The following is a 23522-nucleotide window of genomic DNA, read 5'->3' on the forward strand; positions in this document are numbered from 1 at the left end:
TGAACACTGCATTTCACGTTTGAAAGTATACTTGAAACCAGGCCCTCTCCGAGACACGTTTTATAGTATTTGCTATGTTTTATTTTTTATTGTATTCATGGCACCTGAACAAGTTGCTCAGTGGGTGCATAGCCTGAAACAAGCCTTAAAAATCCCCAGGCTGATCCTCATGCTTCTTCAATTTTGAGTCCATAAATCACTTGCACTAGTAACGTCACACCTCTTGTCTCCCTGCACGTGTATGGGAATAAAATACAAAAATGATATGAAACTTTATAGCTCACAAAAAATAATGGCTACCTAATGTATCATATCATAATACATATACATATTTAAATAGAACTTACCATTTAAATAAATACTTCTTTAGTTATGGGTCCTAATTAAAACATAAAATATATTAAGTTATGTGTCAAAATGGTTATCTGATAAGTGGTCTGTTATTTCTTTTTGTAGATTGATTCATGAATCATGGCATTCAAATGCAGTCATCTACAAACTCCAGGGTTAGTGTTTCGATTCCTGGTTCCTCCTGGCTAATTGTCAAGGTGTCCTTGGACAGGACACTGAATCCCTGTAGTAGTACTGATATGTACTATCTTAGCTCATCAGGGGAAGTATGTTATTATTATTATTACCTGAGCAGGACAAAGTAGAACAAGCAAAATTAGTGCTGCATACAACATATTCACTTTTTCTATTAAGTGTGCAAAGTGTAGTTTTAAGTTGAACCAGTGCTGTTAGGTGATGTTTTGCACTCACAATTTATTTATGTCTACCTGTGGAGCTAACTGTGTATATAACCTTATTTATTATTAACATTAGCACCATTACTAGCTAATCTCACTAGTATTGGCTGTTATGAGACATGGTTTTAAAATAGAAACATCAGCTACATGATGCTTGTCTCGCAAATTCACCGCTAAGTAGTATTACAGGTTTCCAGGAGCTTTTCTATTTAAACATTGTGGAAAATATCCATATGTAGTACAGTGCATGCTATAATGATCAACACATAGACACGAGTCTAAGAGAGTAATATGCAATTATTTATTCATCATAAATATTTAATAAAAAAAAGTTCACAAATGAAAATTCAGACACTCATCTTAATAACAGAGCATATTACTGTCCCAACAGAATCTGTAACTGTTCTGAACAAACAAGCTTATTCATATATTCAGCATGAAAATTCTCACAAGCATGTGTACTGTACTTTATATTCAGACTATATATCGTCATCATTATTCTTCCACCATCGCCAGTGTGTCCTGAATTTCCCTCATTGAACTGGATAAAACAATGATCAATTTTTTGACCTTCACAGTCTCCCGATCAACACATATGGGAGATTTTGCCAACACCAGCTCTCCATCAGCATCATCACCACCAACACCAAATGAGGGAATATTGTTTTTGAGGCTGCAGTATGATGGTGACACTGCTCTGGAGGTTCAGGCTGAACAACATCTTACTAAGACTATAATATTTCACCTGTCTTTATAACATCTAGACATGAACAGTAATTCTTTAAAATATAATGAACATATAAGTGATAAATAAAATATATTTAATTAATTAATTTAGTGTTAATATGGTATTCTCACTGAGCCATATTCTCTATAGAAAAAAAGCTCCAAATGATGATTTCGACATCAGCTTGAAGCCCTCAACAACCCACACACTCACATGATCTCCTTCCAACAAGTCTAAGAGTTCCCCGACAACCACAGTCCTGGGTGCTCCATTAGGGCATACTAAACCATCCAAGGCGCTGGATAGTGTCTGCACAGCGGGGTAACCTTCATTCCAGCTTTGCAGCTCCACATAGAAGTTTGCAGCTCCATTCACATTATGGCAATGTATGTCAGTCTTCACATAAACAAAATAGACGCCTGTCTGAGGAATCACAATGGCACGTCTTTCTTTGTTGTATCCGTCACCAAACAGGACTTGCCACTTGATGTATTGTTCATCAGTTATGTTGTCTCCAGGCATAGAATCTGCGGGACAAGTAAAACAAAGAATCTCTTTATGATGTTGTCTAATTGTCTGGTTGTACAGTTAATGATACAATTGTCAACTGTTGGCTCAGTGTCAAAATAACAAATACTAATAAAAGCAAAAGAGCTTTCTAAAATCATTATGTCATTTCTCTCATTTTGGCTGCATGCCAGGACACCCATCCAGCCTTCACATTCACTCCAACAGTTCCAGCTGTGTGTACTGCAGCTGTGCTGTACTGTATCCAGATGCATGCAGCCTACTTTGGCATGTAAAGTTTGGCTGTTTATTCTGGTGGAAGCCAGCTGTGACTGACACCCGTTCAGGATCAGGACAACTTTGCATTTGAAATGTGATTAATAGATTTCTAAGGTTTTTAATGGTTAATTAATTGTGTTTGTAAAGATTTATTTTAATATTTGGACTTGGCATTGAGATGCATGCATTTTGATGAAGTGAAATAAAATAATATTTAACACAAGCTTCATTCTCACAGATGACAAGAGTTAGTAGAAATATCTCAGAAAAGAAAAAAGAAAACTTACTGAGACCGATGTTCCATCTTTGAAGATTTATTTGAGGCTTATCTAATTGAGAAAGAGGACCAAGGTTCAAAACACTGTTGCTAATATTCATCAACCGCAGTGAAAAGACAACAGTCATGTTCATCAAGTAGTCACAAGCAGGTGATCTAGTTTTAAAATAGAGGTGGTAAAAGTACAAGCACGTAAAAGCAAGAGTGCAGGTACTTGTCTTAACACTTCACTACAAGTGAAATACCTTTTAATTCTAAAGTACAAGTACTAAGAAAAGTATAGTGAACAGCACAGAATTTGATGCTGTTGATAACATAAAAGTTCACAAACATTCCACAAACATGAAAAATGTGAGATTTGTGTTACTACAGACAGAAACAGAAACAGCAGCTGGTAAAAGTCCATTTCAACATGTTTATATGCTGACTGGTGGGTATTCCAAAATAACACATCAGCATTTATTTTTATTCATCATGCTGGGAAATTCATGTAAACGTTGGCTTTTAAACTAATCCGCTGATCTAGTATGTTAAAGAGGAAGTTAAAGACTTTTCATACCTGTAGGGCACACGGTCTGTTTAGAGTACGCTGGACTTGGTTCATCTGTGCTCTAGGAATAAAGAAGAACACTTTTTTAATCATTTAAGTGGCATTTTAATCAGGTAGATGTATTATTACAGTGGATAGTCCAGATATTTTCTTGTATTAACAGTGTGTTGAGCTAAAATGTTTGTTGTATGGTTAGGTTTAGGTCCAGTCCAACCCCTCACTTTAAGAATTACTTAGAGTGAAAATGTCCAAACACGTTCAGCGACATTCTTTGACAATCTAGTCTATGCTAACCAAACAGGATAGATAAGGAAACAGATAAATCTGCCTATCAGCGTTGCATGCTCACATTCCTACTGGTTCTGAACCAGCCCAGTCAAGAACAAAGTTTTGGGACTTACCTTTAGCGCCCTGGGTCCAGTGTTTTGCATTAAAACCACACTGATGGTGAACCAGAACAGTACTGTGCAGCTGAGCACTAGGAGTAGAGTGATGAGTCTGAGGCACATTTCCTGTTTCTTCATGTCCCGGCAATGTTTGAGGAGTATGAGAGCGGATTTGTCTGAACCAATTCCCATCATTCCACCCCTAGTGGGACTTTCAGCTGTTAGAGCATGCTCCATCAGATACTGTCTCATTAGCGCAGGTCTGATCTCTGTCTGAGTGTCTGTGTCGGTGCTCCTGATAAAAGTGGCTGACACATGCAGAGTTTTATATTAGCAGGAGAGCTGGGCAGCAGCCTACCGCCTACACCAAATATTCTCAGTCTAGAATTACTTATTGTGTCTATTTATGTAGATAGAAAGAGAGGAGAGGTCAGAGGAGGAGCATAGGACCAAGCCCAAACTTAAATACAGAGGTCAAAGCGTGATTGTGTCCACATTTAATTGGTTTGTGTCTGTGGATAAAAAGCACAGTGCGTATTTTCTGACCTAAGTTGTTTATTTTCTGTGTGTGAATAGTCCAAAAAGAAGTTAAATTACTATGATATTGGGTTTTTATGCATGATAACCTTTTATAACAAAAAAAGCCAAAAGATACCATCTCATTATTTCATTATCACCTGATAAAGCTGTTCAAAGAGTTGGTAAACTGTTTTGGTCTTCAACTTGCGCTGTGATATTTTATTAAAGTGCAGAGTTGCTGTCAAAGCACCCTGTAATATATTTTTCTAAAGGGGATTTGAACAGAGAGGAGACCAAACCCCGTGCAGCTGGGTGGACTCAGTCTCATGATACAGCTAGAACAAGTTGCATTTTGTAACTTTTACTTGGCAGTTCTAGGATTCTTAGTTGTTTTCATTTTGATTTTAAAAAGTAAAAATTATACCTTCAATAGAGTTTGATTGTTAGATAGTTAATCATTTTAGGGTTGTTGAAAAGGCACTTACTCTGTTTATTGTTTTACTGTAGTTAGCAATGTCAGCATTTTCCTTTTTTTTTCTAATAAGCACTAAATAAAGATAACAGCTGGAAAAGGACTGTCTGTATCAAATATGATGACAAGTCATCAATCATAGTCATAAACAAAAGGTCTGGGGATTAATGAAATGTGACCTGATCTTCACCAGAGTCACAACAATAAACAAACTCAACATTCATGATCTGTCATGTATTTACTGAACACACCCATGAGCCACAAAACTGTAAGTGAAACTGTATTTTGAATGCCTGGTTGAACCATCTTGAGCTGCAAAACCTCAAGCAAGCTCTTACTGCAGCAGTGGTTTAGACGTGTGACGTCTTGAATCTGCATTATTGACAAGAGATTCAGAAATGTAGATGTAGGTCATTCTGTGTTCGATTTACTTTGATGGTCCAGCTGCAACACCTTCTACTGAGCTTCAGCTTGCAGAGTGCCTTATCCTGTAGGTTTCCCTGATAAACTTGGGAACTGATTTTCTCAGTCACACATAGTGACGCTCTCTCCACAGAACATCACTTTTGGGATGATGTTTGATACCAACTCTGGTCACACAATGGCAGTATTGAGTTAATTTGATTATTTTGCCAAGACCATTACATCACAGTATGAGTGTTAGCTCCTGTTTTGATGATGAGTTCAGTCAATCATGTGAAAGAATTAGTAAACAAGTATGAATGACTCTTGTCATGCTGTTGGAGTAAGTTACTAAGAAAAACGTACATTTTACTTTTCCAATTACCAGCGTGTTGAGTTGTGCAGTCTTCGGGAGTCCCATGCTTGGTTCTGGTGATTGATTTGGTAAATGGCTTTGCAGTTATATAGAGCTTTCCTATCTAACCCATCTGGCACTTTTACATTGATCTCACTCTCCGACTCTCACACACACACACACACTCAAACACAGATGGCTGACCTGACCCACCAGGGGCAACGTGGGGTTCATTATCTTGCCTAAGGACACTTAGTGGTACACGTGAATCGTACCACCATTCATATAATTGGTAAACTACTGCTTCTACCTCCTAAGCCACAATGTGTATTCATTTGATTTTGTGTTTGTGTCCATGGCCTCAATGACATGTTTAGTCTATTTCTGTTCCTGTAATTCCTTTGTTGTTGTATTTATTAAAGGTGCAAGAACCTCATTTAGGCCCAAGTGGCAACTGAGTTTTAACATGCGGTTATGTTCCAAAGTTAGTATCCACTCTTTTAATTCCATGTTGTTATATATTTAATAAAAGTCATTAAGTAGCTTGTAGCTCAGTCGATAGCAACAATAACAGTGTCTTACATCACTGCAGAGGAATTTTGCCATTCTCCTATAATGTTTGCTGAAGTCCATCAAGGTTTTTGGGCATTCACTTATATTTAGCTGTTCTAAGGTCCCATCACAGCATTTCTGAAGGTGTTTTGGTCATTCTAGTTTATTGTTCTACAAGTCTTGGGCTTTGTTCAAATACAATAATAATAAATTCATGTTCTTTTTAGGCCGACTGCGCTTTCACCTGGCAAACCTTGTAAACAAACAGTAACTCATTCTGTCTCATTTTAATCATGCTATCATTGACTTTAAACATTTAACATGCTCAGCTTGGCCTGTGCGCTCTGAGATACAGCTCTTGCTTTCTTGTTTGTTTGTTTGTTTTGTTTGGGGGTGGGTGGGGGGGGGGGGGGGGGTGATTGTGCTCCTGGGAAGATTTGAATCTTTTCCACTTGTGAGTAATTTTCCTCACTGTAGAATGCTGAAGTCCGACTTCTAAGGAAATCGTTTTCTAACCCTTTCCAGTTTGATGTGCAGCATCAACTACTCATATGTGACCATTGCTTTTGTCTCTCCCTCTTGGCACTGTGTGTGTAACGCAAACCTTAATCCTCCAGACCAGCAAACTACGAAAACATCTGCTTCAAACCTGCTGATGACCAACTAATCATCATCTTTTCTTATCAAAGATTTGTAAGGGGGTAGTTAGTACACAATGGGTTTTTTTTCTTTTTGGCCGTTTGTTAAATGGTAACGGTGAAAAAACATCTTTAGTTCATTTTAGGCTGTGTGGCCTAATACTAAGACCCACTACAATCATGTTTTTTATTATGTTTGTACACACACACACACACACACACACACACACACACACACACAGAAAATAAAAAGAGGGGGTTCTAACTTCAGAAACATACTATACTATTATATACAAAAATATATACTTATATACTATACTACTATGTCATACTATAGTAGTATATGTTATACTAACATACAAAATCATAACAAAGAAGGATCCACACAATGTAGGTTGCACAATATAACAAAAAAAAGGTTACAACATTTTAGTGGTTTACCAAAATATTTAGTGTACTTACTAAGAACAAGTGCCAATGACACAGTGTAAACATCCTGCTTCAAACACATGAGCATTACTCATCCTTTCCATCTTTTAAATTTAAGAAAGTATAGAAACGAACAAACAAAGTCTGTGGTGTTCGTAGTGTTGTGGCTTTAGGTGACGCTCAGTCCTCCAGTTGAGGTAATCAGACAGCTGAGTCACATCTGGACTAGACTTCTTTTTGTTGGGCTAGCCTACAGTAACACAGAAGATCTTCAGATGCCAGATAATAGCATACATAGTTTGAGATCAAAGGTACGAAATGTAAAGCTGTTGGATCCTGTTAGACTGACAAAATCACAAAGTAAACAAGGCACCTCCCTTCAGAGGAATCACCTACAATACATGAGTCCGCTCGCTGAACAGCCAGCGTTGGACTGTTTGATCAGACTTTCCCACACATTCTTTTTACGTCAGGTAAAGTTCACAGTACCATACCTGCAGGCATAGGAACCAAACATGTTCTATATTGTGTTAAAGTGAAACAGACTGACAGTATCACTTTCCAAAAACACACACCCAGAAACATCATCGTTTCATTCTGTGTATTTAGTCATGAGACGTGTCCAATAAAGCAAAAAAGGTAGTGTGTAAAAGAAAGAGGAATGGTTACATGCTAAAGCTTTTCAATTTCAGGGGAGAATGTATTCACATTTGTTGTTATTGTGTAAGGTTAAAAATAGTAATAAATCATAGAAAACATGATTTCTAACCACAGAGCACATTCTCAAACTGGAGAAATCTCCTCTAATTCTGTGTATTAAATGGTACTTTCTAATCTTCTAAATGAAGTGTGAAGTGAATACATAATCCCACAATAATATCTTCCCTCTTCTGGGCAAAGCAGTTTTCTATCTTTCTGCTGTATATGTTGTCTCAAATTTAAAAATGTATTACAGTGTGCCACAATTTCAACCGAAGGAGATTTGTTTTTTTTTTTCAGTTTTGTCACAGATCTAATTATTATATAGGAGCACTGGAAGAACGGTAGTGGATTGAAACACGTTTGGAGATTGTCTTATTTATTCAGGTGTTTTACAGAAATCATTATATAGTGCATGTGAATCACAGCTAGGAAAACACACACGAGCAATGAGTACAGAAAAATGTGTTTGCTTGAAAACAGTATTGCATGCATCATTAGTCTTATAGTGCTCAAAAGGTTTACTGTGCACTGAGACACAAATATAACTCCTTGGACTCAGGTTTGCGTGTTGAGCATACAGGCGGAGGAGAGGATTGTGACTATGGCACAGGTGAAGATAAACTTGTTTCATGTGGACCGTAGTGGGTTGACATGCTAACTGACAGTTTGTGGTAAGGTTCTTCTACTCATGCAGCACCTACTTGGTGTGGTTTTGTACCCACTGACACAGCCTGATGCTGTATGTCTGTGGACTGACCGTGGAAAAGGAGCGGCCTGGGTGTCTCAATCGCTTCCACAAATGCTCCAGCCTCTTCTTAAAGCTGTAAATAGTAAAAATGTCAATGATGCCAATGAAGTAGCGCTGCTCAGGCCCATCAATTACATGCAGAGGATTCTTTAAGTTGGGCAGTAATCGTCGGTTTTGGGCCCTGAATTCTGGAAGCTCATGTACGTCACTGCCTGGCCCTGAATGCTCTGGGCACTTTTGAAGATGACTACCACTTGATGCATCTTCTGCTTGTCGTTGCTTCCAACGTCGACTGTTGTCTTTTTCACATGAAAGGTCATCTTCTGGGACAGCGCCAGGGACAGTAGCTACTCCTGCACGGACAGGGCTGGAGCCTGGATTCACAGATCTAAAACGTCAAGAGTAACAGCAAAAGAGAATGGTCGAGATGAACCAGCAATCATTCATCTGGGTTGTGAAACGTTTCATTTTGTCTAGACAGCTTTATAAAAAAACAACATAGGTTAGCTGATCAGTCTGGCCAAGAAAGTATGTTACATAAAAAAAGCTTTTCAGGCCCACAAAGTCATGCAATGCAGCACAATGGCTAACAAACCTAAAAAGACCTTGAAATAGTTTATTTTGATAAATCATCTGTCATTGAGGTAAATCATTTTTTATCAGTCACTCTGTGTCTACTAGTATATCTACACTATGCACTATTCTAAAAAGCTCTTTTCATGCGAAACATAATGCATCTGTACCAGGTTCTTTCTGCATTTACCTCCATTCAAATTAACATGACAAATGGGAAAATGGTTAATTATACTTACTACTTCTGAGGAGACTGACAACAAGCCAGTCACAGAAAAAAGCCAAGAAGAAACAGTATACTATTTCCTGGAGTTATGGCTTCATCACAGTAAAAACAAGCCAGCAGTCTCAGATTTGCACATTACACATGACTGGTCTACTCTAGGAACTTGAACATTTGTACCTTATGTTCTACTACTGTATTTAATGGCTTTTGGGGTATTTTACTGAAAAAAAGAATGGTACCAGACAAAAAGTCTGGAAAGTATGTATGATTCTTCCTGTGACTGCCAGTCTAACACTGTAATTGCAACCCACTCAACAATTTTCATCAGCTGCTGTGTTACAACTGCTCAGTTCATATTTCATCAGTCTGACGTGTCTGTCTTGGATTCATGTTTATTACATATTTCTGTGAGGTGAGATAGATGATGTAGTTACACAAAGACAGCAGCCCCAGGGACAGTAGCCATTCCTGCACGAACAGGGCTGGAAACGTCTAAGATCTAAAGATCTAAAACGTCAAGAGTAATAAAAAAAAGAAGGTCAAGATGAACCAGCAATTATGATGCCATCCTGGCAATTCATCTGGGTTGTGGAATGTGTCAATGTGTCTAGACAGCTTCATAACAAAACAACACCGATCAGTCCGGCCACAAGCATTTCATCAGTCTGAGGTGTCTGTCCTGGATTAATGTTCATGATGTATTTCTATGAGGTGACATAGATGTCAGTCAGGATTTAGGCCTCATCACAGCACAGAGACGGCACTTGTTAAAGTAGTAAATGACCTCCTATTGGCCTCTGATCAGGGTAGTGTCTCTATGCTTGTGCTACTCGATCTCAGTGCAGCTTTCGACACCATTGACCATAGTATTCTCCTTCACAGACTAGAAAATGTTGTTGGAATTAGGGGAACGACCCTCTCCTGGCTTAGGTCCTATTTGACTGATCGTTATCAGTATGTAGATCTAAATGGCGATTACTCCACATGCTCTCCAGTGGAGTTTGGTGTTCCACAGGGTTCAGTTTTAGGCCCCCTGCTTTTTTCCCTCTACATGCTTCCTCTGGGCAACATTATCCGTAAACATGGTATTAACTTTCATTGTTATGCTGACGACACACAGTTATATGTTTCATCAAAACCAGATAAGATCAAACTGCTTAATAAAGTTGAGCAATGTGTAAAGGATATACGAGACTGGATGCTAATTAACTTCCTTCTGCTAAATCCTGATAAGACAGAAGTACTAGTTATAGGATCATCTGCAGCTAGAAGCAAGATGTTAGACCACACCGTAACTCTAGATGGCCTTTCCGTTACATCTAGTGCAACAGTCAAAGACCTTGGTGTGATTCTAGATTCCAGTCTTTCATTTGAAGCTCATGTAGATAATGTCACCAGGACAGCTTTCTTTCACCTCAGAAATATTGCCAAGATAAGGAATATTTTGTCACTAAATGATGCAGAAAAATTAGTCCATGCTTTCATCACCTCTAGGTTGGACTACTGTAATGCCTTACTGTCTGGCTGTTCAACCAGGTGCATAAACAAGCTTCAGTTAGTTCAGAATGCAGCAGCGAGAGTCCTCACTAGAACCAGAAGATACGATCACATCACGCCTATCTTATCTACACTTCATTGGCTCCCCGTGAAATTTCGCATTGATTTTAAAATACTACTTTTGACATTTAAAGCATTAAATGGTCTTGCGCCGCATTATCTAAGTGAACTGCTAGTGTCTTATGATCCACCACGCCTACTTCGCTCAAAGGATGCTGGCTGCCTGTCAGTGCCTCGTATCCTAAAAACTACAGCTGGGGGCAGAGCTTTTTCTTACAAAGCCCCAAAGTTATGGAATAGCCTTCCAAATAGCGTTCGGGACTCAGACACAGTCTCAGTGTTTAAGTCTAGGCTGAAAACCTACCTATTTAGTCAAGCATTTGAGTAAATAGATCTGGGAAGGACTCATGGACGTAGAGCATTATGGTGAACTGGTATGTTTAGATGCTGTCTTCCCAACTCTCACTGATCACTCGGGTTTGTTGATGGTGAAGTGTTTGGTTGCTCTACATCCCAGTGCGCCCTCATGTCCGTGTTTTCTTCTGAACCCACCCTTTTAGTTAGGCTGTCATAATTAGTCCTGCCGGAGTCCCTGCTGCACTACACTAAATATACATTCACCTCAAACTTTATCTGACTGTGAATACAACTAACTGCAATCTCTCCTCTTCTCTCTCTTTCCCTCTCCCTCTCTCTTTTCCCTCTTCCTGTCTCTCTGTCGAGCTACGCGTCATTCCACCCTTTGCCCTCTGGATCTGTCTGACTCGTCCTGACGCCCAACTTCTGGCTGGAGATCTCGTCGCCTGGATCCACCGTTTGCCCTTTGGGATGCGTTTGGAGACTGGATTGGTCACAAGCTACTATGATGTCGGTCCCGGCCTCGGCGGACGTCGGAAGCTGTTTCTTGGAGGTCTCGACTCAACACTCGATAGTCAAGGAATGGAACAAGTCTGCCTGCAATAACTAACTGGACTCCATATTAACTTAAAAGACTTTAACTGTTATACTGGACTGCTGCCTACACAGCATGTAATCACCCATATGAGGATGGGTTCCCTGTTGAGTCTGGTTCCTCTCAAGGTTTCTTCCTGTTGCCTTCTCAGGGAGTTTTTCCTTGCCACTGTCGCCCTCGGCTTGCTCATCAGGGACAATCACATTATTATGACTCATACACATACACTGTTCATGTACTGTTCTTTGGTTGTGTAAAGCTGCTTTGTGACAATGTCAATTGTAAAAAGCGCTCTACAAATAAAATTGAATTGAATTGAATTGAATAGATGTGTGTGTGTATGTGTATGTTATGGCTCTATGAGTCACACTGAAACTTAAATCGGCTTCTGACTTAGAATTGAGTCAGATTGCACTTTATTTTGTGCATATGGTTTTTTTTTTTTTATTTAAAGAAATGAAACCATCTCAAAACAAGGACATGATGAGATCGCCATGTAAGGCCAGCTACAAGCTGTATCCATGAAGTATCATATGATGTGATTGCCTTAAACCCTTTCTTATAAAACAGATCGGTTTGTGCCTCATATTTATAAGCTTAGTAATGCTCTCATCAATCCTGCTGATGCAGCCACCACTGTTATCTGCAACAGCGCTCCACTGCTAACCCACAGAATCCCAATTCTCACAATATCAATATATATGTAAATGGAGTGTGTTATTTTCAACAAAGCAGCAGGTAATTGTGAAAGAAAGTTGTATATTATCTGTACACAGTTCTGGAGAACTTATTGAATCCAAACTTCCTGCACATTTTGTAATTCTCAAAAATAATGTAAATGAAACCAATTAAAGACACTGACTTCTTGGTTCTCATGATAAGAGTAGCAAAGGAGAGACTCTGGTGACGCTCATCTTGTTGTAGGGGCTGATGGGCCAGAAGGAGGCTGTAATCCAACACATTAAGCCTCTCGAGGAAGTGTGTGTCTATCTCCACCTGCCGCAGGAGCCACGGGCGCTGCTGGTCTGCAAACACACCATCTAACATTACAGTGCAAGCATGACAGCAATACACAACAGATACATACAGAATACTTAACATATACCTATTACTACTCACATGACCTAAAGGTCAACATCTGGTTTATTCAGTATTGTTTTTTTTATATCAGGCACTGATAGAAACTGATATAGAAAATAACCAGCCTGAAGGTGGTGTAATAATTCTACACCTCCAAAAAACATACACATTACATAGACTTTCCGTACCCAGAATTATGTACTGGCCTTCAAAATTGAGGTCTTTGAGAACCACAATAATCTGGCTTCCCTCTGGTGCAGGCTCTGTCCAACGGCTCACCTCACAGCCCTTAATGTCATACCTGGCAACACAAAACACACATCACACCACATAACTGGACTTGGACACAGTTATTACCAGAGGTCATGCTGCGTATTTCTGGGGGTGAACGAGTCAAACTTACCTGGCGTTGATTCGATTGTCTGGATAAAACACACTTTGCATAACTATGAAATATTTCTGCAAAGGATAAGTGAAAAAATTAAATGTGCTTTAACTTGCCACAGGACATTGAGAAAACATGATCTGTACCTTTAGTCTGAATGAGATGTTGATCCTGTGAACACCTTGAAAAAACAGAGGTGAAAAGTAACTAAGGATGTTTACTCAAGTACAATTTTGAGTTACATACAGTGTTTTCATTTTGTGCTATTTCTCCATTGTTACATTTCATACTTAAAATGTAATTTCACTGCACTGCACTAAACAAATTTAATATTAAAGGAGAGGTTTATCAAAACTGGTTGTCAACCTTTTGCATTGCACCCAAATAGTACCCGCTCACACACATATGAGTCACATGCATGAGTCACACTGAGAAATCTGTGTACTGTACCTAGGAATTTGACTAGCAGTGAATGTGGGTATTTCCTCAGGTGTTCCATGTAGATCTTTAGGTTTGCCAGAAGGAATTTGATTTCCCTTTTGTTCTGGGTCTTCAAAAAGAAGCGTTTATCATTTCTAGAAGTTCAAATGCACACAGTAAGTTAATTTCTATTCTATTACATACATACTAGAACAGTGTTTAATATGTATTTTACATTGCCAACTGCAGTCCTTAATAAAAACCACTCACAGTAGCCACTGTGTTCTGTGTTGTTGCACACGTTGCGGTGTTCACAAACACAAAGTGCTGTTTGCTACAGCATTTATAAATGTTAGCTGGTGAAAAAAAAAACACCAAACTGCTCGGAAGAGGCAAATCAGGCCATACCTTGCATTCTTAAACAGTAATAGTAATATAAAACAGCCTTTGGCCTCCTCTCCAGAGAGGCTCTGCCTCCCACATCATCCTACATCCCATCCAGTAAAGAGGTTCTGGCACTGACACGAGCCTCCTGTCCGTCTTCAAGAGGGACTTTTGACTTTGCTGCTGATATTCTGCTGCTCCTCTAGAGGTTACTGTTGTCACTGTTTTTCATCCTGAGGGGTTCTGCCTAAGCCCCCCCCCCACTTCAGTTTTTCCACCTCATCTACATTTTGTTCTGCTGAATCAGATCAGTTCAAGTTAAAACCAAAAATATTTACTCATTCTCCAAACAGCTGAATTCACTTTTTTTTTAATTCAGTAAAACTTCTTCTACTGGACCTCTGATTTTATAATCATTTCCAGATACACCAAACTAATTAATTTCATTCCACCAAATATTTAGAAAGTCGCCTGAAGCTTCCACAGTTTTGCACACGATTATGCAATTAGGCTTGAAATTCATAATATATACTGATTTCTTATGAAAACAGTGGCGCCTCTGCAGGAGTGAGCAAGCAGCTAGTGGTTGGTGACTCACGTCAGGAAGAAGTCAGCCTTGCTCTTAGAGTTGCTGATGAATTGAAGGTAGCAGTTTTCAGAGCAGAGTGACTGTTGATACTCCTGCTCTGCTATTCCTAAAGAGGCACGCAGGCTGGCAAACACTGGGCCAGCAAACGTTTCCATTGTAAAATCCTGCAGACACACGCGTGTGAAGTTAAATATGCAGGTGGAAGCATAACAGAATCGTTTATTTTTGAGACACTGACATGTACGTACCTTATGAATCTGAGTGACCTCTAATCTGAAGTCATTATCAGACACTTCATTCTACAGCAGAAGAAAGAAATCATTGAGAGAAGGAAACCCATGAACTAATCTGCACACACGAACATATACAGTTTATACACGGTGATCCAGGTCCTTCTACCCTGTCTTTCAGCTAGACAGCATTTATCAGTATTTACTAAAAGCCTACAACAAGGCTAAAATGGAAGAACAAAAGCTGCACATTTGTTCTCCATTGATCCCATAGTGTTAGATAGAAAACAGGATTACACTAATTGTTTCAGCATCTTAGAACTATCTCTGTCAATTAAAGGACATTCACATTGTTCTGCAGCTCTGGGTCTGTTGATCTGTTTTATAATTTCAAAAACTACTGAAGAAAAGTGCAGAACTAATATATGTACCAAACCAAAACCTATGTTGTATAAAAACAGTTTATCAAACAGGAAGAACAAAGTAGATCTGTTTCATGTGCTCTAATTACATAACACTTTGTTATACAAGATAAACTTAGATTTTAGAAACATAGATGTTGCACAAAGACTGACCTGGCTGTTTAAACCTCTGAAATGTTTAAATTAGACAGTTGGAAAAAGTCTAAGAGATCAGAAGGAAGTTCTTTTTAAGAAGATGCAGACATGCACAATAAACTGATCAATAAAAACATGGAAGTAAAAATGTTTTCTTTCAAATTTTGCATACAGTAATATTTTGTAATGTCTTTTGTAACATTGTGTGTGCCTTGAGTTGAACTACCCTGTGACCTCTGCTGTGATTTGGTGCTATACAAATAAAATTGAATTGAATTGCATTAAAATGTGAGATGATCCAGGGCCTAAATGTAGTTCCTGGGTTGTAGGTCACATATATATTCAGATGACTTAACATTCGGGTTTGTCTCTAGGTGACACTGATTTGAAGAACCACTCTCTCCCTGTTTTGATTTATTCAGGAGCACTAGAGTTTTAAAAACATCCATATATATTGAAAGCAAATGCTCAAACAACAAATGAACTGCTTAGAATTGCATTGACTTGAGTTTACATTGTTTATTTTGTTGTATTCTGTTGTTATGTCGATGTATTTGACTATATTGATCTTTCATACTTACATGGTGTTTTAATGCTAATGCAAATCTAAATCAGAATCTATAGTAGAAGTAGTAAGAAAGTACTTATGTAGTAAGTAGAAATAAATCAAATCACAGGTGTATTAACCTGCAAATCAGAACAGATATTCACCAGTACAGTAAAACGGAAGCATTGGCTATAAATACTATATATACTATATATACTACATATTATTATAATATTGCCTCTGGTGATCTGAACTCACTGTTGGTGGATTCTCTATGCTGTTTTGGATGGCAGCTGACAATCCTTCTTTCATCATGCAGGTCAGGCTGTAGAACTCATGCTGCTGATCAATCTGAAACAAGCCAATGAGCTTCCACTGTTGCCTCAAACCTCCCCACCTCCTCCTCTTCCTTGTGCCTGAGTGCTGATGGTGGCCAGACATCCCAAGGCTGCCTGGAGCTGCCGACATCTGTACAGACGTACAAATACAAAACATATAAAGTTATGATTCCAGGTTTTCACTTGCTGTCCCACACTCTGTTCTTTTATCCCTTTGTAAGACCGTTCCCTATTTCCACTTTTGTCAGCACTGGTCATATATCCCACTGCAGCATCTATTAACTTAGATTTACAGTATCCCTTCAAGGTTTTACTACAAACAAACACATGTTTACAAAAGATTTCTTCTTCTTTTGCACATGATACACTACTATATTTTACTACTACTCTAGGTCACCCAGCCTAATAATAGCATTCCTGTCTTCTAGAAGTATTCAGTATTAACATGTGAACAATAATATAAACATTCTTATTTCATTCCTAGGTTAATGCCATTTACTGTACCTCTTATATGGTCTTCCCATACTTCTAGCTTAATAATTTTTTTAAATAACACCAATAGAACCATATCATTTTAAGGGACCACCTATATAATCCAAAGTAGTGGACTCGCCTGTATAACTGGGTTTTTGTGGTTGAAAATTAAAACTGCATGTCTTACTTCATTGCAGAAGAGATTTTCAAAGCTCCAGCTAAGCCAAGGAAATCAAAGTGTAAGAAGAGGCCAGAGAGGCCAGTAGCAAACACAAAAGGCAGCTGAGTCTTTAAAAAGGTAACTATGGAGACAAACACAAAAAAATAATGGCTTCATGGGCTGAGCTGTCATTGATGGCAGACTGGTTCTAAGGCAAGTACGCCTTCATTAAAACACGATTAATTTCAACTGTGCCTTCATTTGTTACCATAGGTGGACAAACAATAGTCACGTTATTTACTGCATCAGTAACAATCTTCACATCCATTACAACAACACATTTAATCATTTATTTACTGTGTAAAATAATCCCGTATTAAATATTTGTGTGTGGCAAAAGGATGTGAGCCCGTGCGTTCATTAAGTGGAGAGACGCACGTTTGTTCTAACTTCAACTAAATGTTCCCAGTACAAATCAGTTGGGAGGGATTTTAGCCCCTTCCACTTTACAGAACAGCTTCAACTCAGGGATGAACGGCCTGCTTCACGTCCCTCTACTGGATTTCTATATCACTCTGTATTCCAAAGCATTACATTTCACTTTTCTTCTGCTTTAATCATTCTTTGGTAGAACAAGTTCTACTGTATACTTAGAGTATTTGTCTTGCTAAATGATTCACTTTCTGTTGAGCTTCAGTTCATGGATGGATATTTACTTACCACCACGCTAAATTTCCATACTGATTTCAGAACATGCAGAGTTTGTATGTACAAGTCAGGCTTCATAATTCTATCAGTGATGGAAAGTAATCCTGGTCCAGGTGTGGTGGAGCAGACCGTACACAGTACGCACAGTACGTCAGGAGGTGCTGGTAAACATACTACTGCTGGGTGGCATGTTGAGGTTAGGTTAGCGTGGACCCAATTAAAAAACCAGACTTGAATACAAATTTCAAGGAATTTATTGGAAAATGAGAGGATTAATGGCAGCCTAAAGGAAGGTCAGCTCGGTGTGCCAGAAGCGAGTGTAAGTAAAATATCTATAGTTGAGTATTAATTTAATGCTATTATGATGCTCTGAAGGAGCAAGGAACTCTGGGTCTTGTAGTTTCTTTCAAGGGGCAAAGGAGGCAGGGTCCGAGTCAAAAAGGTAAGTTAAAACACAGCAAGGCAAAGCTCAGGGCTAGAATTACAAGGGCTGGAGAGTAGAGTAGCGTGAATCATGGACAAAAAAAAAATCCTAACTTTGTCTATAAAGAAAGTCCCACTAAAATGTAAACAATGTGTATATTTTAATTCTAATATTTAAGTCTAATGTGATGTTATGTCTAGATTCTAGATTCTGGATTTCTACACAATGTGTAACAATGTCTACTACAGGCCAAAACAGCTTCGGTGACTAATTTTTAAACCTGATCTAGGTTAATAGGTCAACTTCTACCTAGAACTACTACTACTGTTTGTAAGTTAGCTACTGTCTGTATAGGTCCATAGCAACAACCATGATGCAAAGCTGTACTTTGTGAGCTCTTGCCTGTTGCTAACAACACACACACACACACACACACACACACACACACACACACTTAGCATTTGATGGTAAAACAAAAGCTTTCTGTCTGATCACACCCTCGTGTGACCCTGTTTGATGATCTACTTGAGTGGTCAGGCTGCTAGGGGTTTGAACACAACACATCTTTAACTGTCCAGATACACAGAGGGTTACATTACAGTAATTACTTATTGAACAACCATTAGCATGAAGAGAAAGGCTGGTGTTTGAAGAAAATATTATGGGGAATTGTTGTTGATTGTCTTCCATCACGCATAATGGTGGAAGACCATAATACAATATATTCATTAACAATTTGTCACATTCTACTAATCTGATTAAAAAATGCTGGGATCCTACTATTTGTTCCATTTATGTATTATTTTGGTGAGTTGCAGTTGAACAAGTATCAAGGTTGAAAGAGAGTTTTCCGTATTATACAGTATAGATTTAGCTGAAGCTTTGCAATTTTTCCATAATACAACCACTACTGCTGACCCAACTGTCTTAAATTCTTTGTATCTGCAATGCACCATACAGTGGAAGTGAAGTACCCTACTCTCTAAGTACAGGGCTGACAACACAGAGACAGACAAACACACTGTAGCACCTATAGTGGATATGTAGTGACATACGTAGTGATCACAAGCCTGTTTCAATCCGAACCATACCACTGCTGCACATTATCTGCTCTCAGTCAACAAGTGCGACAGTGCAGAGGTAAGTTGCAGTGGATCCTTATGCAGCAGAGGCTGTTGGAAGGGGATACACTGTTTTGCTCTGCTCTGTTCTGTCTCTGTAGCTGTTAAACGCTCCACTTGATGTTGATGTTTACTAGCTGACATTTGGTGGTGAGCAGATAGTGGAAAGAGCCTTAGTGTAGCTTTTTGTTAAACAGCTGCCTGCTGCTGTACACAGTGCTGATGGGAGCAGCGAGAGGGAACAAAAGCAGCTCAGTAGAGATGAGGGGAACTGCAGAGTAGTCAAGAGATCCATTGTGTACAAAAATGAACCCCAACTTTCCATTACTGTGCTATGTCATTGTCACATGCAACACACTGACAATGTAACCTATTCATGCTATAACAGGCTGTAAAATGCCTTTTTCTTACTCAGCAAGCACAACACAGTAACATATACCACATTTGTTCCAGCAAAACATTCTGACAGGCCTCATTTTTTATATTTTCATGGTGGTCTCTAGGTTTTTGTTTTTTTGATACTGGTGTCCATCAGCACACAGGAGACACGACTTGCTCATTTAATAGAACCAACTGTGTGTTTATGTATATATGGTCATAGCACTACATCTATAGAAAATATATATATATATATGTAATGTAAGATTGCCAAACAATCTTACATTACATTACTGTGAAGACACCACTCTAATCGAGAGGCCAAAGGTGACAAGGTGAACACCAGTCAAGTGTAGGAGTCTTTGCTGCCCTGTTGATTTCTTCCACTTTTGTACCTACTTTTTCTTACTATTATTTTCTGATCTTCAAACTAATTTAAACACAAAACAGAGGCCGCCTGAATAAACATAGCATACTGTAGGCTGCTGTTTGCTTAAGGAAGAAAATACATTTTTTAGTTAAGTCCTAATTAGTTAAGTTCTTTTGGGTTAGCAGTAGTTTCGTTCTTCCCGCTCTCCCTTGGATGGTATTCTTGATGATTTCTAATAATCAAGAACAGGCTCACAGCACTAAGACACCGTTGTCAAGTTGTGCTGAGACATGCTCTGTATGTCCTGTAACTTGTGCCACTGTATGGTGGTAAACATCAATCCCTGTGCTAATGTGAACAATGCATCCAAAACTACCGTGCACTGACTGTGGAGAAGATGCTTTTGTTCTGGGTAAGTCCAACAACAGTTAAACCGTGTTTTATCTGCACCACATTACCTGGCCAATAAGTTATTGGATAAATGCAACAGTTCTGTTCCCAAAGCATACATATACACTCTGTCTGGCCTTAATGCCATTAACCACCAGTCATGTGCACGGATGCACTGAAAGAGTGCAGTTCATTGATTTTAGTTCAATATTAAAGATTATGAACTGTGAGCAGGAACTAGTTCATTTTAGTCTATGTGAACAGAACTATGAGCAACACTTCACACATTACTGAAACACTGAATGTGGTCAGAGGAGAACACAGCTACTTGAAGCATGTTGTTTGGAATTTTGACAGACAACAAAAAGTTATTATATAGAATCATTGATCATTTAATGGATAAAAGAATCATTAAAGAAAGGCAGCACTTTAAAACAGTTTTCAACCAGAAAGTGAGATGGGTACAGTCAGACTTCATCTAATCAAATCAGAAATATGATCATAGTGACCAGTGTTCAGTCTGGATAAGAACACAAACAAAAAACAAAACAAAAGCACTTACACGGGCCCTGAATCCATCCAGATAGAGAGTTATGTGTCCTTGTAAGGCAGCTTCTAGCGGCTTCAGAGATTCTGACAGGACTTCATTTCGATCTTTTATACAAATGACTGTCATAGTAAATGTAAAACATGGACTGGAACGTTCGCTGACATCAGTATTGTTAGATTTCTTCTCACTCTGATCAGTCACATGTAGCCATAATGCAAGAACCTGAAGACTGGTTCAACAGATCTCTGTCAGATTTAAATGAATCCAGATCTGAAGAAATGACAATCTTAACAAAACAGTGTTGACCAGCTAAATATTGACCACTAACGTACACTGTGTATTCCTTTTCCTTTAGTTGGCCAATAATACATTTCTTTAAAGTGTCCATTATTCAAATGGGTGGAAGCTGCACAACAATTGTCCATCTGTGTACTTAGTGCATCAGTATTTCTAAGAAAAGATAACAGCTGTTTTACAGAGGGACGTTCAGCTTTTAGAAGCTCAGCAAACAGCTTCATGCCTTGAGCACTTTCACAATGATCAGTCAATATTTACACTATTTAGTAAGATTTCCTTTACACCCATTTCTCTTGTCTGTACGCTCCATCATCCTTAGACAATGATCTGAGTTACAGGAGTTTATGAGAGGATGCATGGCTGCAAAGTTCAATGCCTCTCATCTCTAACAATGATAAAATAAAAACTAAAAACATAAAAACTCACACAACAACGTTAATATGAGGAAAAAACGATCAAGTCGCACTGATCACATCACAGCTGCCTTTACATTAAAGCCTTTACTTGCCTCGATGTTGCTCATGGATGTAGGTCCTAACAGGTCTCTGTCAGCTGCTGGCCGGTCTCCATCTGTCAGAGTGTGAGTGTGCGTGTGTCACATGTCAGTCTGCAGCCGGCCGTGTGCTGACATCGAGCGGAGGCTGAGCGAGCAGTCGATCGCTGCACCCACCGTGAACCGATGAACTCCGATATGAAAACAAATGATCGAGGAAATACGCTAAAAAGCTTTTCCTCCCTCTTGGCTTTGCTAAGATGATGACAGTGCAGCCGCAGGGAGCCAGTGCTGACTCACGGTGTCATCTGATCAATGCTGGGTGTGATCCAGATCCTGTACTGACTTCAAACAATCATTTCTCTTTGTGTTGCTTACAACTAAATAAAGAACTTTTCACTTAAACTGTCCTTTAAGTACTATTAGTAGAAGTATTGGAACAGCAAGACCAAAGTCTTTGATTTTGCAACACCATGAAGACTTTGGGATGTAAGGAATCAGAACTGGGGTAAGAGAAGAATGATTTCAGCTTTTCATTGGGTTCTGTATGATGCCTTGGTACTGTACAGAAGATCAACTGGGTTTTAGTCTGGTGAGTGGGTTATTCAGTCTTCCTCCTTACTCAGAAACAGTCATTGCTGTTTATTTATCTCTCTCTCTCTCTCTCTCTCTCTCTCTCTCTATATATATATATAGTGCTGATTCACCGTGAGTCAGCACTATTTCCACCATGTGCACAATTATTAGGCAAGTTGTATTTTTGAAGATTAATTTTGTTATTGTACAACTAAAGTGCTCTTGGTCAATCAAAATGTTAACAAACCCTCAAACTTGAACATCTAAGTAGTAAAAGTGAAGTTTTGGCTTTTTTAATTATTATGCAACTAACTGAAAAACAATGATTTTCCCATCTCACTTGTTTATTTCCACCTGTTAAAGTCAAAATGATAAACAAACTCAAAATTTACAAATAAACATTTCGGAAATTTCAAAAAGAAAACCTCAGGGACCAATATAGCCTGCCTTGTTTTCAATAACATTCACAAGCCTTCCGTTCACGGAGTCAGTCAGTTTCTTGATCTGTTCAACTTTTTGTGCAGCAGCAACCACAGTCCCCCAGACACTGTTCAGAGAGGTGTACCGTTTACCTTCACTGTAAATTTCCTGCTTAAGAAGAGCCCAAAAGTTCTTAATAGGGTTTAAGTCAGGTGACGAAGGGGCCCATGTCATTAGGTTTTCATCTTTAAGGCCTTTACTGGCCAGCCACGCAGTGGAGTACTTGTGAATTTGATGGAGTTGTCTTGCGAGTCTTCTTGAAAGATGCAGACTTTTTTCCTGTACCACTGCTTAAAGAAAGTGTCTTCTAAAATTGGCAGTAGGTCTAAGAGTTAGTTTTGAGTCCATTTTCAACACAAAAAAGTCCAAATAGCTCATCTTTAATAATACCTGCCCATACCAGTACCCCAGCTCCACCTTGCTGGCGTCTGAGTCGAAGTGGAGCTCTGTGTCTGTTGCTGATCCAACCACGGGCCCATCCTTCTGCATCTGAGAACTGAACACCTCGTACTTCTTGACACTCCAGGTAGGCTGCAGTTGTGGAATATGGCAGCACTTGGGGATAATGGGTTCCTGGTAGCTTCGTGTTTGATTCTTCTCAAATCTTTGGTGGTTAATTTGCATCTTTTCTTCCTCCACATGTTTCTTGCGACCCTGTTGACTATTTGCTACAAAACATTTGATGGTTCTGTGATCACGTCCCAATATCTTAGATATTTCAAGAGCGCTGCATCCCTGTGAAAGACTTTTTACAAGTTTTGACTTTTCAGAGTCAGTTAAATCTCTTTTTTGCCCCTTATTTGGCGTCACTTGGCCCACACCCTGGAGCCAGGCCTGGGGTTGGGGCAAGCGGGCGAGGGCCTCTGTTAGGGACTGTCGGGTCCCTGTACGACCACAGCAGGAGCTTGGTTCATTGCCGGCAATAAGTCAGACCTCTTCCCAGCATGTTGGACTCCAGCAGGGCTACCCTT

General features: G+C 39.1%; 2 protein-coding genes across 2 annotated transcripts; both read right to left on the reverse strand.

Annotated features, from left to right (window-relative positions):
• Window positions 1–1089: 1089 nt before the first annotated feature.
• On the reverse strand, window positions 1090–3823 carry LOC113148349. The gene is made up of 4 exons (XM_026340028.1): window positions 3491–3823; window positions 3099–3150; window positions 2550–2591; window positions 1090–2003 (listed from the first exon to the last, which is right to left on the reverse strand). The coding sequence occupies exons 1-4, from the start codon at window positions 3725–3727 to the stop codon at window positions 1621–1623; spliced, it is 714 nt and encodes a 237-aa protein (XP_026195813.1). The 5' UTR covers window positions 3728–3823; the 3' UTR covers window positions 1090–1620.
• Window positions 3824–7669: 3846 nt separating this feature from the next.
• pip5kl1 (phosphatidylinositol-4-phosphate 5-kinase-like 1) lies at window positions 7670–21777 on the reverse strand. The gene is made up of 10 exons (XM_026339105.1): window positions 21511–21777; window positions 16051–16260; window positions 14707–14757; window positions 14468–14622; window positions 13516–13640; window positions 13212–13246; window positions 13084–13139; window positions 12869–12981; window positions 12463–12625; window positions 7670–8680 (listed from the first exon to the last, which is right to left on the reverse strand). The coding sequence occupies exons 1-10, from the start codon at window positions 21523–21525 to the stop codon at window positions 8242–8244; spliced, it is 1362 nt and encodes a 453-aa protein (XP_026194890.1). The 5' UTR covers window positions 21526–21777; the 3' UTR covers window positions 7670–8241.
• Window positions 21778–23522: the final 1745 nt, after the last annotated feature.

This window comes from Anabas testudineus, chromosome 22 (assembly GCF_900324465.2).
Source record: "Anabas testudineus chromosome 22, fAnaTes1.2, whole genome shotgun sequence".
In the NCBI taxonomy this organism is placed as follows: Eukaryota; Metazoa; Chordata; class Actinopteri; order Anabantiformes; family Anabantidae; genus Anabas; species Anabas testudineus.